The sequence below is a fragment of the Rousettus aegyptiacus genome, unplaced genomic scaffold (assembly GCF_014176215.1).
Source record: "Rousettus aegyptiacus isolate mRouAeg1 unplaced genomic scaffold, mRouAeg1.p scaffold_m13_p_2, whole genome shotgun sequence".
NCBI classification, from domain to species: Eukaryota; Metazoa; Chordata; class Mammalia; order Chiroptera; family Pteropodidae; genus Rousettus; species Rousettus aegyptiacus.
The window spans coordinates 172,860,972-172,876,599 of NW_023416295.1; the positions used below are offsets into that span (position 1 = coordinate 172,860,972).

Sequence of the window (15,628 nt, forward strand, 5' to 3'; positions counted from 1 at the left end):
GGAGGCTGTAACTTAGGGAGCAAGGAGGAGGCCAGGTCAGAGGGAGGCGGGGTCACAAAGGCCCTCGTTGGCCACCAGAAAAGCAATGGAAGAGACTGGAAGGAGACAACTGACTGACATAATCCAATTAGGATTTTTAAAGACCATTTTAGCTGATAAGTAGAAAAAAGGTTTGGAAAGAGGGCAAAAGTAGAGAATTGGAAAACCAGTCAGGAGGCTAATAATAACGTAGTCCAGATAAGAGGGGATAGTGCTTGAGATAGGAGGGAACAAATTCAGGATTTATTTATTTTGTATATAAACAGAACTTGCTAGGAGATTAAACATTGAGTGAGGAGAAAAAAGATTCTAGGACAATTCCTAGGTTGTTTTTAGGTATAATTTACATATAGTAAAATTATGTAGAGCATATGATTCAATCAGATTTGATGAATTTCTATCAAGACTCAGAACACTTCCATCATTCTAGAAAATTCTCCCCTGTCCCCTCCCAGTCGGTCCGCTTCCTTCCAAGAGGCAACCACTGATTTGATTTCTAGTACCAGAATGTGGCCGGAGGACAGCAAGCACAAGTAGCAGGACAGGTGCTGAGAGAGGCAGGCAGGGGCCAGGGTACTCAGGGCCTTGGGAGAAACAGGAAGGAGTCTGGATTGGCTTCTAAGTGCTCTGAGAAACCGTTAAAAGATTTTTTTAAATGCCGGAGAGACAGGTGATTCTTGGCGACTCTGGGCAAAGTGGAATAAAGACAGATGGGGGAAGAAATGGGGAGACCATGGTAAAAAGCAAACACAGGGTTGCAGGCAGGAAGGAGGTGATAGCGGCTCAGAGAGACAAATTCTAATCAGATTATGGAAACAGCCCTAAAGGGGACTTGGTGATGGATTAGATGTGGAGAGTGCTGAGAAAAAAGGAGAAATCTGACTTGAGAAACTGGATGGATGGTAAAGCCATTTATGGAGAAGGAGAAAAATAAAAAGGAAGTTTGTGAAGAATATATGCTCAGTTTGGGACTTGTGAGGCTCAAGTTACTGGTGAGACATCCAAGTAGCAGCGTCCAGCAGGAGTGGAGGAGCTAGGAGAGGTCCGGCTGAAGATGCCAATGTGGGATTGTCGGCTTACAGACAATCATGATAGCCCGGGGATATCGAGAGCACTTGAGAGTGCAGAGAATGCCAATGGTCAAGAAGGGGAGGAACGAGCCACAGCGGTGGGCAGAGACAGCTGAGGGACAGGCGGGTGGTAAGGAAGCAAATGTCCTCCTTTGAGAAACCTCCAGCGACCTTTCAAGTCATGTCTTGGTACAGCACCTATTACTCATTCCCATCAGAGCACTTTTGATGCCTCTGTTTAACTGCCATTCTCTACTGAGCAGATATTCGAGGACGTAAAAGCAAAAAGTTTAGCAGGAACCAGCCCTGATCTAGTCCAGCATCATGGTACACGGTGCATTGGGGAATATTGTTTAGTGGACAATTACCATTCAGTGAGCATCGCCTACAGATGGTGTACTCCATCATATGCTTTTTCTCTTTTAGTTCCTTTTCCCAACAGCCCTGAGGAAGGTGTATCTCCATTTTACAGGTGAGGAAACTATGGCTCAGGCAAAATGCCCAAGGCCACTGCTTACAAATGATGGAGCCAGACTGAGGCCACACATCTTCCTTCACATGCTCCACTGTCTCCACAAAGTACCCATCACATGGGGACTTTACAGTAGAGTGCTCTCTCACATTACTGCCAAAGAGATACAAAATCTGCCCCCAGGTACTTGGCCCACCAGAGCAGTAAGTCAGGGAAATGTCCCGGAAAGCAGTCTGCTCCTCCAGAATCCCTACTGTTGTCAGGCACAGTGAATTATCTCTGGGTTCTCAAAGCAATTCTTCATGCCTAGGGCACTGCTAAATGCAGAAGGGTTTGAAACCTTCCCTGAAACTGAGGTCTGGAGGTGGGAACTTAGGCCTATCAGGGCCTTAACTCTTGAATTCTAGAACTCAATTTTAGCCACAGATCAGAAAGTTCCCCCATATTACCCAAAGGGCCTTATTCTAACTTCACGACTAATGTTAAATGTGGCTAAGAGCTTCTCCACGTCATCCACTCTGGACCAAGACATAATCAGGGTGAGATTCTGTCTCAGCGGGGTTTAAGAAACCAACATTCAGTACCTTTGTGAAAAATAGCGGTGGTGCAATTTTCTTTGTCTATACTCTGCTTTCGAGATGGAAGTGCTGTCTTTTCCCTGACTTCTTAAGCCTGGAACTACATAGGCTTTTTCCTAAGTGAGTACATTAGCACCCAGAGGCTTCCTTTTTATACTTAAGAGCAATTATTAACTATCAATCCTCTGGTGAGAGCACGGGCTCCAGTGGAAAGAACACCAGCCTGGCAAAGAACAGAGTCCTAGCCTTGACTCTGTCAGTGTAAAACTGCATAACTTTGGGCAAGTCATCACCTTCTCAGCATCTTTCCTAAGCTGTAAAGCCAAAGGGCTCAGACTAGACAATATCTTAGGTTTCTTTCAGCTCTCCATGTAATTCTATAATCAGAGAGCACAGCAAGGGTGTATGAAGGCATGTAGCTGGCTGAGAAAGGCCAGGAGGAGGAACCCTCCGGGCTATGGGTAAGAAGCCTGTCTGACCTGTAGTGTTTCCTCTCCTGCCAGAGGGCCCACTCTCAACTATCGTTGCTTCCCTTAACAGTCCCCTACCCAAGTTCCACTCAGTCACTTGGGATTTTTCATTTGAAACAATACCTAGCAAAGTGCCCTGCATACAGATGTCAGTAGCATTTGCTGCCTTCATTTGAAACTTTAGCAAAGTATAATGATTACAACACCCCTGATCCAAATCCCCAACAAAGAAACATACGTACAAATAAAGAATGTTTCTAATAATGCCTAGCACTCACCGACGTTTAAACACATCTCTACATTTTTTATTGGAACGATTTTTAAAAAGCAGACAACATTCCTCTTTCTTACCGCTTACAAGGTACCACTAATGATCCCTCTTAAGCGCTTCTGAGCCAGGTCCCCATTCGCAAAGCATACATATACAAGTAGAGGGAAGATTTCAATCAACCCACCTCTGTTCTTTGGATTAACTTCTCAAGATGTTCAGGGCTGAAGCAAATTATTTACTTTAACGCCATTTTCATCTACCCCATAGATCAAGTTTGACTGCCCTGCTGGCAGAAAAGGCTTCAGAAGACGCAACATCTTCATGACTATTCAGCATCCCCCGAGTCACTATCATATTGTCTTTTTATTTTCTTCATAGCTATTATCACCACCTGACATTCGTATTTACTCACTGTTTACAGTTTGTCTCCAGAGCAGGCTCTTTCTCTATCTTGCCCACCACTGCATCTCCCATGCTTAGAACAGTGCCTATAAATACTTGTTAATGAAAATTAGAACACAACACACAGAGGACCCTAATTCACGTTTGGGGATGTGGTGTTCACACATGGAACCATCTTCCAATTAGGCTGATAGTCAAGTGTTCCAATGAACTTCAGCCCTTTCCTACAGAACGGCTCACGTGTACATCCTGCACTACAGATGTTTTCCCAGCAGCTAATGTTTTCTCTTCCTCACAATGAAACATCAGATAACGAGCCACAGATACACCAATAAGTCACTTTATAGTTCATCTTCCTGCTGGGTCATGCGTATTACGTACAAAGCCAACACAACGCAAATGCAGAAGTCCTGATTGTGTTTGTGACAAGAATCTTTTCACCTATATGGCACGTACCACAGGTATTATGAGGATTTTTAACAGCCTAATAATTAAAAAAAACCCTCTCCAGTCTAAATGCAATGTGACCAAATTATGCACTATGAAAGCCTCGATTTCATTATACAATTGATACTCGAACAACACAGGTTTGAACTATGCAGGTCCACTTACACAAAGATTTTTTTCAATAAATTCTGTAAACTTATTTTCTCTTCCTTATGATTTTCTTAACATTTTTTTTCTAGCTTGTTACTGTAAGAATACAGTATGTAATACACATAATGTATAATAAAACATGTTAATGTTATTGTCTTGATATCAACTGTTCATATAAATACCATAAATATCAACTGTTTATGTTATCGGTAAGACTTCTGGTCAACAGTACAGTTTTTGGGGGGAATCAAAATTTATATGTAGATTTTCAAATGTGCCAGGGGTGGGATACCCCTAATCCCTGTGTTGCCCAAGGGCTAACTACATATTTCAAAAGTACAACTTCGATGTACAGTTTTGTCCCAATATAAACAGGATTTATTGTTTTGCTTTATTTTGTTACTTTTCTCTCCAGAAAAAGAAAATGAAGGCAGCAGAGTCAGAAACCTCAGCCGGATCTAATAAGCACTAAGGTGCCTTGAACACAAGCCCCTATGAGGAAGAGCACCTGAGGCATACTGGGAAAAGGACTTTTATAAATACATCTTTTGAGTCTCATCTGGTCAAGCTGAGAGCAGTCACCAGATATGATTCCTACGCACTATAAACCAGTAGCAGACGAGAGGCAGCCCCTTACGTATTATATCACTCTTTAAGTTGATAAAAAAAAAAAAAAAATCAGCTCAAGAGAGAACGGTGTGACTGAGTATGATAGAGAAACGTTTTAGATTAAATCTCAGGTGCACTGACAAAACTGGTCAGGTACGGGGAAAGTGAAAGTGTAGAAAACTCCTGGGGATCACTAAACCACGTGGTACAGTCACAAACCATGCTTTCCAGTATTCTGCCCAAGTCCAGATTTCAAGTTCATTATAACTTTAAACAAGGGAGCACAGCATGAAATATGCATTCCAAGACCAATCTACTACTAGCTGATCTGCGCCTTGAGCAGACACTGAACTATAAAAGACCCGGTAAAAGCTTTGGAGCCAAGGTAAAAACAGTCACATCCAAACCCTGACCCCTCACTACCTCTGACCTCTCACAGAAAGGAGGGATATTTGACCTCTCAGCTCTGCTGGGTGGATTTTGTAAGACAACTTAAACTACCTTAGACAGAACTTAGCATACTAGATTTAAAATACAAACAAGCAAACAAACAAAATAGAAAAGTTAGCATCCTTTCCTATCTATATGAAGAGAAAGCTGAATTCACAAGAAGCCCGACTCTAATTTCCTGGTCTAAAAAGAAATGATTTCAACTACATTCCATTCCATACCACTAAAAGGTTATAAAACCTAAAACCTATAAGATGTCTCCTGACATCTCACTACCTTGTCAACCTTCTCTCACATACATACACACAAAATACCTTTGTAGAATAAGAATTTTATAACTTCTTGTAATTCGAAACTAAATGTACATGTGGTAACTGCTTACAATTTAAGTAACTAGGGTTTTTAAAATCCCACACCAAACACAAGGTCATAATTTAAATACTAAGGCAGAATTGCTTATTTTGGGAAACTCCAAATAATTAACTTACATAGCCATATAAAAGTATCTATTTTTGTGATAGGTCTGATGTTTACAAGAAAAATTCTACCCATCCATCTCCAAAGTCAACATTACAAGCACACCTTCCAATGCTGATACCCTTTTTGAAACTGTGTTTGTACAGATTCGATAAAGACCTAAAAAAGACTTTTACACAGTATCAGGCACATGTCCTTCAAGCATCACAGTACTAGAAATTTAAAACAAGACAGACTTCTGAGACTAGTCTAGAAGAACTAACCAGTCAGGAGTGTGGCCTACGGCCCTCACACACCATAAAATCAGTGAAATTAATTGGGGTTCCTCAGCATCTGAGAGGAAGCATCCTGCTACCAATAAGAAAAAAATTGGGGATGCAAATAATTAGTGCACCCTGAGGTGAGAGTTAATTCCGCTAGCATGCCATTTCATAGATATTATGGAATTCCATTTTATCCCTATTCTGAGAATACTAGAAGTTTCAAAAGTTAGCCAAACACCAAATATCCCTTGGAAGAATGAACTTTAAATAAAGCCCTCCAGTCCCCTGCAGAGAAAGATCTTGGAACTCCCTGGAGCCAACAATACACACAAGACCCCACATGCTTTGTCCACAGCTCCAAGTAGTCAAATGTTCTCTAAAATCTTTCCTGATACTTCTTGCACAGAAACAAAAATATAGGGCACATTCGGCATAAGCTAGAATATACTTTCTGAGAAGCACAGAACAGCGTCTTAGATTTGAGAAAAATTGTACCCTAACCAAGTTTTGTGCTCTACTGGAGGAGAGGCTGGAAGCTAGAAAGTGAGAGGTTTTTAAAAGCCAGGTAAGGCACAGCCTTGCAGTTCTCTGGAAAGTCGCCTCTGATTAAAACAAAAGCACAAGACAGGAGGGACACAAAACAAAACTCCCTCGAACCCTGTAAAGTCTGACCTGCAAGGGAGTCCTCATTTAACTCGTTTAACAGATGAGGAAATTGGAGCCTTGGGAGGGTGGGTAGGTAACAGACAGGGACACCGTTTATTTGGTGGCAAAGCTGGAAGTAGATTCCTGGTCTCCCAGATCGGACTTCAGTGCAGTTTCCCACTCCACCGAGCTGCCACCCCATGTAAGATGTTTTATAAAACTCTTCACTGAAGCTGTTAACATAAGGGTCCAATTATCATCCAAAGATCTGCCTGTTAGATAATAGCTCGAAAATTCCATCCATTTTACTGCAGTTACCAGAGTCATCTTATCTTTGAGAGGGGAGAAAAAAAAAAAAAAAGCAAAGAGGAAAGGGGCGGGGGGATCCTAATTTTGATCTGTCCCCTAAAGGCAAACTAAACGGTTTCACACACTGACAGGCAGACAGTGCTAGTATCCACAACCACAAAAACAGACAGACAATAATCCCCACCCACAGGCCCAGGAAGGCGCAGCTCGTCGGCACCGCCTCCCCAACTCACTAAATTCCACTCCCATCCCGGCGCACAGGAGACATTCCACCTCCCGCCGCTGCCAGAGCGGGCTGGGCCGGATCAGCCACTTCGCTTCAACACCCCCCCCCCCAAAAAAAGGGACGGGAAGCTGAGAGCCTCGAGTCCCCAAACGAGCGCTCGCTCGCACACGGGGACCACCGGATCAAACACCCCGCCCTGCTCACCGCGGCAGGGGAGGGGGAGAAAACCCCACGCAGGAAGTGTGTCCTGCGCTCCGCTCCCCGCCCCCCTCCCGCGCTGGGACCTTGCACCCCGCCAGCCGGTACCTGCCCTCCGCCCCCAACAGGCGAGTCGCAGCCACGTCCACATGGCTTCAGGTGTTCGGTGTTCACATGGCAATAAACGGGCCCCTGTCCCTCCGCGGCCGAGGCGCGCTCCGACTCCCGGGCGCCCCGGCGCCGCTCCCGTCCGCCCGGCCCTCCGCCCGCCGGCCTCGCCCCCGGCCCGCAGCGAAGAGGGGAGCGCAGCCGCGGCCCTAAGATGGCCAGGGGCCCCGGGGTCGGCGGCGCTGACCCCGCCGACACCCGGGCGCCGACCGCTCGCACCCGCCTACTTGGCACCCGAGGCTGCGACGAGCAGGTACCTTCCGCCGGCACCCTAAGGCAAGGACCGGTGCCCAAGCCCTGAGGGACTCCCAGGCCGGACCGAGACCCCTCAGCGCCCTGACGCCAAGCCCGGCCCCTTCCCCTCAGCAACCCTAGGCCGGGCCAGGCCGCTCCGCTCTGCGCTCCGAGTCGGGCCGGGCCATTCCCCCAAGCGCCCCGAGCTCCAGCCTCGGAGTCCGGGGGACTCGGCATTCCCAGGTCGAGCCGGGCAAAGACCTCTGCCCCCAGCCCCCGAGGCCGCACATCCCGGCCTGGGCCCAGCCTCTCAACCCTGACCCCGGCCCCTCCCCCTCCGGCCCGGGCGGCGGTTACCTGCGGGAGCCCCCCGCCCGGTCCCTCGGCCTCGGCCGGGGGCGGGAGGGGAGGGAGCGGCGGGAGCGGCGGCAGGCGGCGCTGCGCGGTGTGGGGGTGGGGGAGCCTCCGCCGCCTCCAGCTCGGGCGCCGGGGACGGCGGCGGGGCGGGCCGGGGCCGCGGCCCCTCAAGGCTCGCTCCGGCCCGCGCGCTCGCTCCCAGGTCGGGCGCGCCTCAGGGCGGGCTCCCCCGGCGGAGGCCGCGGCCGCCTCGCAGGGGCCGAAAGCGGCTCGGCTCGGGGTTTTTTCTCTCCATTCTCCCAACACACAGGAAATAACAGAGCGTCAGGTGACGGCGCACGGCCAATGGGGAGGCGCCGGGCCGCGGCGCGCGGGCGGGCGCGCGGCGGGGGCGGGGCGGCAGGGGGCGGGGCCGGCGGGCGCGCGCGTGCCCACCCGCGTGCGGCGGCGCCGAGGCCTGCGCGCGCCGGGCCGGGGCCGCTGCGACCCCCGCCCAGGGGCCGAGGTCGCGCGGAGTTCCTCTCGGCGGCTGCGGGGCGCAGCGCGCGCGGCTTGCCGCTTGCCCAGTGCCATCTTGGCCCGCAGCTCCGGGCCGTCCGTCTTGGGAGTGGCCGCAAGCCAACTTTCTGGGGAGTTGGTGGCCTGGAATCTCTCTCTGGGATTTCTGGAGTTCCCTGAAGCCTCCAACGCCAGAATCGCGCCTCTGGCAGCCTGGGGAACCCGCGGGTCAGGGCCCGACCTCTTCCCGGGAACCTGCTCTATGCTTAGTAGGGCGGAGCATGGGGGCGGCTTTTGCCCGCCAAACGCCCTCAAGGGCCCGCAGGCCTGGTTCCTTTGCCGCCTCCGGCCCTTGGCCCTGTGTGTCCTTGGATGAATGACTTGGGCCCTCTCGGGGCCTCAGTTTCCTTCACTTTTTTATTAAGCGAGGAGTGGGGAGGCCCACCAACCTCACATTTAAAGTAGATGCTCACCGAATGCCGGTTGCCTTCGCCTGCGGCGGCATTAAAACCTGCAATGCCTGGTTGGCTGGATCCAGAGTCCAGAATTAATTTGGAGATTGGTGGAGGATTTGCGGTGCCAAGGCCTTAGGCTGTTCCCAGACTTCCTTTGCAAATCTCATCTATGTTTTATGGAGCAAAGGACTGGCTTGACTTTTTTTTTTCTTAAAGAAAATCTCAGTTGTAGAACAACCACTGAGGCTACCAAAAGTGAGGCTAGCTAGGATAGGATGTGTTTGGAGAGTTTGTGCTGCTGCTTGTGACTCACCCAGAAACCTGGCCAGATAGATTCTCTCCTCACTCTGGGCCTCTGTTTCCTGTTGGTACAATGGGAATGGGGAGAATTTGGACTAGATATCCCTAATGTCGGCTAAAACTGCTGATTATCTAAAGTAGGCCCCCGTCTGCCCTAGATGTTGGAGAAGTTCTTTTCCTGAAGCAACCCAACTTGAAAATAAATTGGAGCTGGAAGAGTGTTTTGGGCAGCAGGTGGAGGCTGATAGGAACCAGGTGTGGCCTGGGGCCCAGATTTCAGTATATCTGAGGTACACAGCTCCTGGAGGGCTGGTTCTACCCTTTCACCTCTCACCGCACCTAGCCAGACACATTAACACTTTGCCTTGCCTCAGGCCACCCAAGGAATCAACTCTGGCCCTGTCTCAGGTCCATACCTGCCTCCAGCACAGGGATCTGAGACAGGGCCAGAGTTGATTCTGGTACCTCAGGAGGACGGGAGTGAGGAAGGTAGTGGTTTCTCTTGGCTTCTGTCCAATCTCTGAAAGTGGGGGCCGGCTCCAATGTGGGTCAGAGCTATTCTTAGAGATTTGGTTCCCAACACCTCCTGCATGCCAGGCGGGGTGCCGGGCTCTTCCGGGGCAGAGCTGAACAGGCTGCTGGCCCTGCCCTTTGGCTGTTCCCATTGTTCTGTGAGTTTCATTTTCAAATTCTTTGGCACCGAGACTTTTAAAAGAGCAGTGCTGGCTTCTGCTTGGATCAGGGCTATAGCGGGAAAGGTTGGGGAGGACTCTCAGCACAGACCTATGTTTTCTGGACAAACTCGGAAGCAAGGAAGAGAACTTCCTGAAGCCTGGGTTCTCAATTTCTTGAGAACTCGTGAAGCAGAGGGGAGGCCATTTCCTTACCGTCTCCTGCCCCATCATTCCTCCCTTCCTTTCTGCTTGTCCTCGGCTCACTCAGGTTTCAGATTGGGGGACTGGACCGTGAAATGGATGGCGAAGAAGGGAAAGAATGCAGTCGCATAACTGGAGTCCAGGCTCTTGTTTGGTCCTGCCTCCTGTCCTGGGAGTGACCCTGCAAGCCCCATCCCCACCTCTTTGGACCCTGCTGGGACAGAGCCATTCTCTACCTGGAAAGCTTCCCAGTCTTGGGGCCAGGCCAGCCTTGGCTTCTTCACCCCTGGCGGCCTATCATTTTCCCTTTTGGTACCATTTAGAAAAAGAACATATGCGGGTGTTATGGCCAACAGACAGACTTGGGGTACTCTTGGACTGTGTGGTCTTGGACGATTCACTTCACCTCTTTGAACCTTGGTTTCCTCAGCTATAAAACGGGGATAATATGACCTCGCTCAGAACATAGGTGTTATGGGACTCTAAAGAGATCTACAGCAAAAATTCGGTACAGTGCCGGGCACATTATTGGCAAGAGCTACAGTTCTATGATGTGGACACAGTATGACACAGGAGCAGACTGAGGCTCAGAGAGGTTATGTCACGGTCACTGTCCAAGATCGCATAGTGGCAGGAGCTCAGTAACGGGAGCCCCCTCCTCTTTGATCACATTAGCGCCTTCCATTGTTCTCTCACTGTCTCAGCTGCCAGAATCCTGTTCTCCCTTCCACACTTTAAGGAAAAGACTCGATTCAATGGTTTTTTTTTTTCTCTCTCTTCTCACCCAGTCTACTCAAAAAATACTTATTGAACTCAATCAGTGGTTTCAATTCCAGAAGCAAAATTAATCCTTCCCCTCCTCCTCCGGCTCAGAGATGGCTTTTGGAAGTCCTGTGTCACTCCCTTTATTACAAACTCCTCTGCCCTCCTCCAGTCACCTGGGCCACTCGGGGATTACAAATGGAGCCTTCTGCCTCTAGGTCACTGCTTCCGCCACCACGTGTCAGTGCGGATTGATTGAGGAGACCGGCCCTGCTCAGTAGATCAGTGACTCGTGTGAAGCGAGCCGGGCGTCATGCCTTCCGCGGCAGGCGGACGTCCTTCCTCCAGCTCTCGTGCACACACATGTAACCCTCACCTTTCTTCTCCAGGGCCCCAGCTCTCCTTCCTCTCAGGAGGGGCCTCCTGCTAACTTGAGCACCCCAAGAGGGAGGCCTGGAATACTGGCTCCCAGTCCTCCCGAGACAAGTGACAGAAGCCTCAGGTTAACAGAGTGGGGAATCCCCCACAGCATCCCGCGGAGCCTGCTCCAAGCCAGATACTCCCTCCCCAACCCCACGGCAAAGCAGACTGGAAGCAGAGCGTGCGCAAACAGCAGGGACAGCCCGGTCCTTCGCGGCACAGCTTCATTCCACACAGAGCACCTGCTGTGTGCTAGGCATGTGCCCTGATGGAGAAGGCGCAGGGGCTCAAAATAAGTCTTTCTGGGGCAAGGGCAGGGCCAGCTCTATGGCTAAGGCGGTCTGGGAGGCTTTCAACAGAGAGCCAGGGAATATCAAGACTCAGCAATGTGGGGACAGCCACCTGTTCTTCCCAGGAGGGCTGTGGCCAATGCAGGGCTAGAGGAATTAGAGATGAGGCTGTGGAGGGGCCGAAGGTGGGATCCGCAAAGGGCCGTGCGTGGCATGAATTTGTATCATTGGGTCTCTCGGTGACCTCCGCTCAGGAGCTTTCCCCCTCTACCCTGCCCTCCACCCCATTCCTTCAGGGTAGAGGTTGTGGCTCCCTCCTCGGCTCCCACCGTTCACCCTGGGCCGTTTGTGTGACTGTGTCCCTCTCTCCCACAGGACCGTGAGCATTGGCAGGGGAGCCACCTCTGCTTCCCTGGGGTCTCCAGCATCCTATGCAGGGTAGGGAACCATAGCCATAAAAATTATAACATTAATGATGAGGATACAACCCAGAGGAATGCCGGCTTCCTGTGAACAGACACCGTGTTCGCAACAATCTGATGAGGTTAGTACTGTTATCACCCCCACTTTACAGACAGGGCCACTGAGGCACAGAGAGTTTAAGTAACTTGTCCCAAGTCACACAGCTTGGAAGAGACCCAGCTGGGATTTGAACCCAGGTCTTTAGAGGTTGTACTCTTAACCACCAAGCTTCCCAGCACTTGGTAAACACTGGGAGATGGAGGGACGCAGACAGTTTCTGGATCCCAAAGTATGTAGGTGGACGGGGAAACAGACATTAGAACAAGAGGGTCGGCACCAGCCTCTCCCCACAAGTAACGTGTTAAAGACCTGGGGGCTGGACAGTTTGCAGACGTAGACTGTCAGACCCTGCCGCGCCTGGAAGACCGTGGCCTGCCCAGCAAGTGGCAGTTGCTGTGTGACAACACACTCATCTACAAACAGGTGAGCAGAGGGAAAACACCAGAAGAGATGCAGCTGAGACAGAGCAGCTAGGAAGGGGGCAGAGTGGGGACCTGAAGCCGGGACGGCCAGGCTGCGGCCAGGCTGCGGGCCCCTGCACCTCTTCATCACGAGCTAACGACAGGGAGGGTCCCTTCCGCTCACATTATTTCTGCGTGAAAGCTCAAGACTTTTAGCCCATCTCTGTTGGGCTCCGCGGGAAGGCAGTGCCACATGCTGAGGCATGCTGGGAAGAGACTTTGTTCCATCCTGTTTTGTAGACACGCTCTTCATTTAAAGCCGAAACCCAAGCTTCCTGCGAAGAATTCAAACCAGGGAGAAAACCGCGGCCATGATGCAACCACCACTTCCTCATCCTCCAGCGTCCCCTGGGCGCGGGGCTCCGCGTGTGTCTTCGCACTTCACCTTCACGGCACCCCAGCACCCCCCGCTTCACAGCTGAAGAAACTGAGGCCCAGAGTGGCCAACAAGATGCCCAAAGGCACACAGCTGCCAAGTGGTAGATCTGGGACTTGTCCCCAGGTCCTTATTGAGAATCCTGGCTCTTCTGACCACGTCAGCTGTGCCCCGCTCCGGGGGCACGGAGGTGGGGCTTGTTCGCCAGGCTTTGGCGGAAATGCTCCCGCTCATCTGCCACAAGCTGGTCCCTCAGTGTCAGGATTCCCGGGCCACTGGGAAGGCACCAGGACATAGGTTCAGACACGTGGAGCCGGATGCCACCCAATCGATCGGGGAGGCAGAGAAGTGCGGACGTTGATGCTCCCTCCGCTCCATCTCCCTCTCCAGTGACTCAGGATGGCTGCCCTGCCACCCAGGTGATTGTTTTCTGGAAGCAGCCATGCCATATGAAGTTCCTCATCACCGCCCTGTGTCCCCTGTGAGCTCTCGAGGGTAACTGCCAAGGCACACATGTGGTTCCGGGGAAACGCAAAGCAGCAGAGTCAATGAATTCTCCGACTCCCAACTGGTCCTCTTGGCTGCAGCCCCTCTTCTCGGCCCACCCACCCCTGTGGCAGGCTCACTGCAGATACCCAGAGCCCGCTCCGACCCTACTCGCCCTGGCTCAAGTTTTTCAGTGAATCCCGAGTGGATTCTCACCCACCTGAAACACAAAGCCCTATTGTGGCCCCAGCTCACCTCTCCAGCCTTCCCTGACATGTCCCATTCTGCCTCTGCGAAACCCAATGAGTTGTGTTCCCACCATGAGCCTGCCTATGCCCCGAAGCAGGAAGCTCTTTCCTCTTTTTCCCTTCAATCCCTCAGATTGAGATCATACCCTCTTCCAAGTCTTAATCAAATGCCACCACCTCCATGAAGCCTTACCTTAATACTCATCATAAATTCAACAAATATTAAGTCCTTATCATACGCCAGGCATTGAGCCCAAGGGTCCATGTTGTCATGGAGTCCATAGTCCCATGGGGCCATTAAAAAGAACAAATCATCATATAAATAATCACTTGGTAATAGCCGTGACACACATTAGCAAGAAAGTATGGGAGGTGCACAGAGGGTGTATAACGGGACCCTGGATCTTGGGGATCCAGGATATTTGAGGTGAGAACTGAAAGACAGACAGGAAGTAGCCATGTGATGAGGCTGGAAAAGAGCTCCAGGTGGCCAGCACAGCATGGGCAAAGGTCCTGGGGCAGGAGGGAGCAAGCCGATTACAGGAAGGGAAAGGAGGCCAATGCGATTTAAGCGAAATGAAAAGCTGGAGATGCAGCTGGAGCAAGACAGTGCAGGCTACAAAAGGCTTGGGGACTTTATCCCAAGGTCAAAAGGTAGGGGCAGGGGGGGGGCACTGAAGGATTGCAAGCAGAATAAAGTCAATATTCATTTACAATGATCCTGCCAACTGCCCTGTAGCTAAGCGTCTTCTAAAAAGCTCAGGCTTTGCATCCGGCCACCCCTGAACCTTGGACATCTGGTCATTTGGGTGTGGAGGCTTCAAATCCTTCCTCCTGGACAGAGCTCTCAAGAGCAAGGCTGACCTCTGTTTCTCCCGCATCATCCCAAGCACATGGAGCTGCTCCAAAAACATTTGTGGAACAAACTAACACATAGGATAAGACACTTACCAGCATTTCCCCTGGAAGGGGCCAGGCTGCCTGAGGGGCCTTCCACGTTCTCTGGAAATCACAAAATTCAAGGGTTTTAGTAAGGCCACTGCTCAGAGAGCCCCTGAGAGCAGAGCCGGCATTCTACAGATGTCCATGCCCAGGGCCAGCATCCAGCATGACACCACACAGGCATCTGCCTGGGACCATCTCGTGAATGACGAGAAACAGAACTGAAAGCCGTCTACAGCTACAAAGCGCTTTCGAGTTTACAAAGCACATTTCACATGAGCAGTCTCACTTAGGGTCAGCACTCTCAGGTGGGTACGGCTACTGCTCCGTTTTACAGATGAGGAAACTGAGGCCCAGGAAAGGGAGGGTCCCCAACAATTCATGGCAAAGCCAAGACAAGAACCTGACAACAGTTCAGGCTATTATGGCCCCCAAAGGGTTAAGAAAGCTTTCCAGAAATTTCTTTCAAAAATGTCTTAAAGTGACATATATTTCATCAGGATGTCTGTCACGCCAGCAGTGGGAGCCAACACACCAGTTCTCGCAGGCTTTTCCCCCTATAGTCAGGTCCACACATTCAGGCGCTGAGGCTGGCGGCTTAGCCCCAGGGCACAGGAGGGGCCTGAGAGGCGAGGCCTTGGCGCCCTGGGCTTGGTGCTGGCACACAGCGGGTGCTCAGTCAACACTGACTGCTGGAGGGGAATCTGAGCTGATTTGAGGGGACAATAGAAAAATGTCCGTACAGCTCTCTCGGGGGCAGGGCACCATGCTGCGTTACCTGCATTAACTCAGGTCCTCCTCACAGCCAGCCTGTGAGGTGAGTGTACAATGATCCCCACTACGGGTGTGGAAACTGAGGCTCGGAGTAATCACTAAGTAGCCTGAGATCACACAGCCAGTGAGTGGCAGAGCCAGGATTCGAAGCCACACAGGGCCCTTGGGCCAACCCCATGCCCTGGCCGAGTGGAGGTGGGTACACTCTTCCCCAGGAGAGGGAAAGCAACTGCGCCTTCCTCCAGGGCTCTGACCACGTGTGGCGCCCCTGCCCCGCACACCAAATGACTATCCCAGGTCCCCATAGATCCCGTGTGGGCATGGCAAGCTTGGCCAGTAACCACCTCATGGCAGGTTTCCAGTCCCCCCAGCCTCCCTCCCCCA

The 15,628-nt window shown here is 51.1% G+C and overlaps 1 protein-coding gene across 8 annotated transcripts in view; it reads right to left on the reverse strand.

Annotated features, from left to right (window-relative positions):
• TCF20 (transcription factor 20) overlaps window positions 1-14,498 on the reverse strand; it is a 90,342-nt gene extending 75,844 nt beyond the window's left edge. For 4 of the 8 annotated variants that reach the window (XM_036237598.1, XM_016135794.2, XM_016135793.2 and 1 more), the window contains exon 1: window positions 14,480-14,498. In XM_036237598.1, coding sequence (XP_036093491.1) covers window positions 14,480-14,485 — 6 coding nt within the window. In that variant the 5' untranslated portion in view covers window positions 14,486-14,498. Of the gene's footprint in view, window positions 1-7,184; window positions 7,205-7,835; window positions 8,127-14,479 lie in introns of those variants that run through there. The other 4 variants (XM_036237596.1, XM_036237597.1, XM_016135796.2 and 1 more) reach the window with 4 other exon arrangements.
• Between the last annotated feature and the right edge of the window lie 1,130 nt (window positions 14,499-15,628).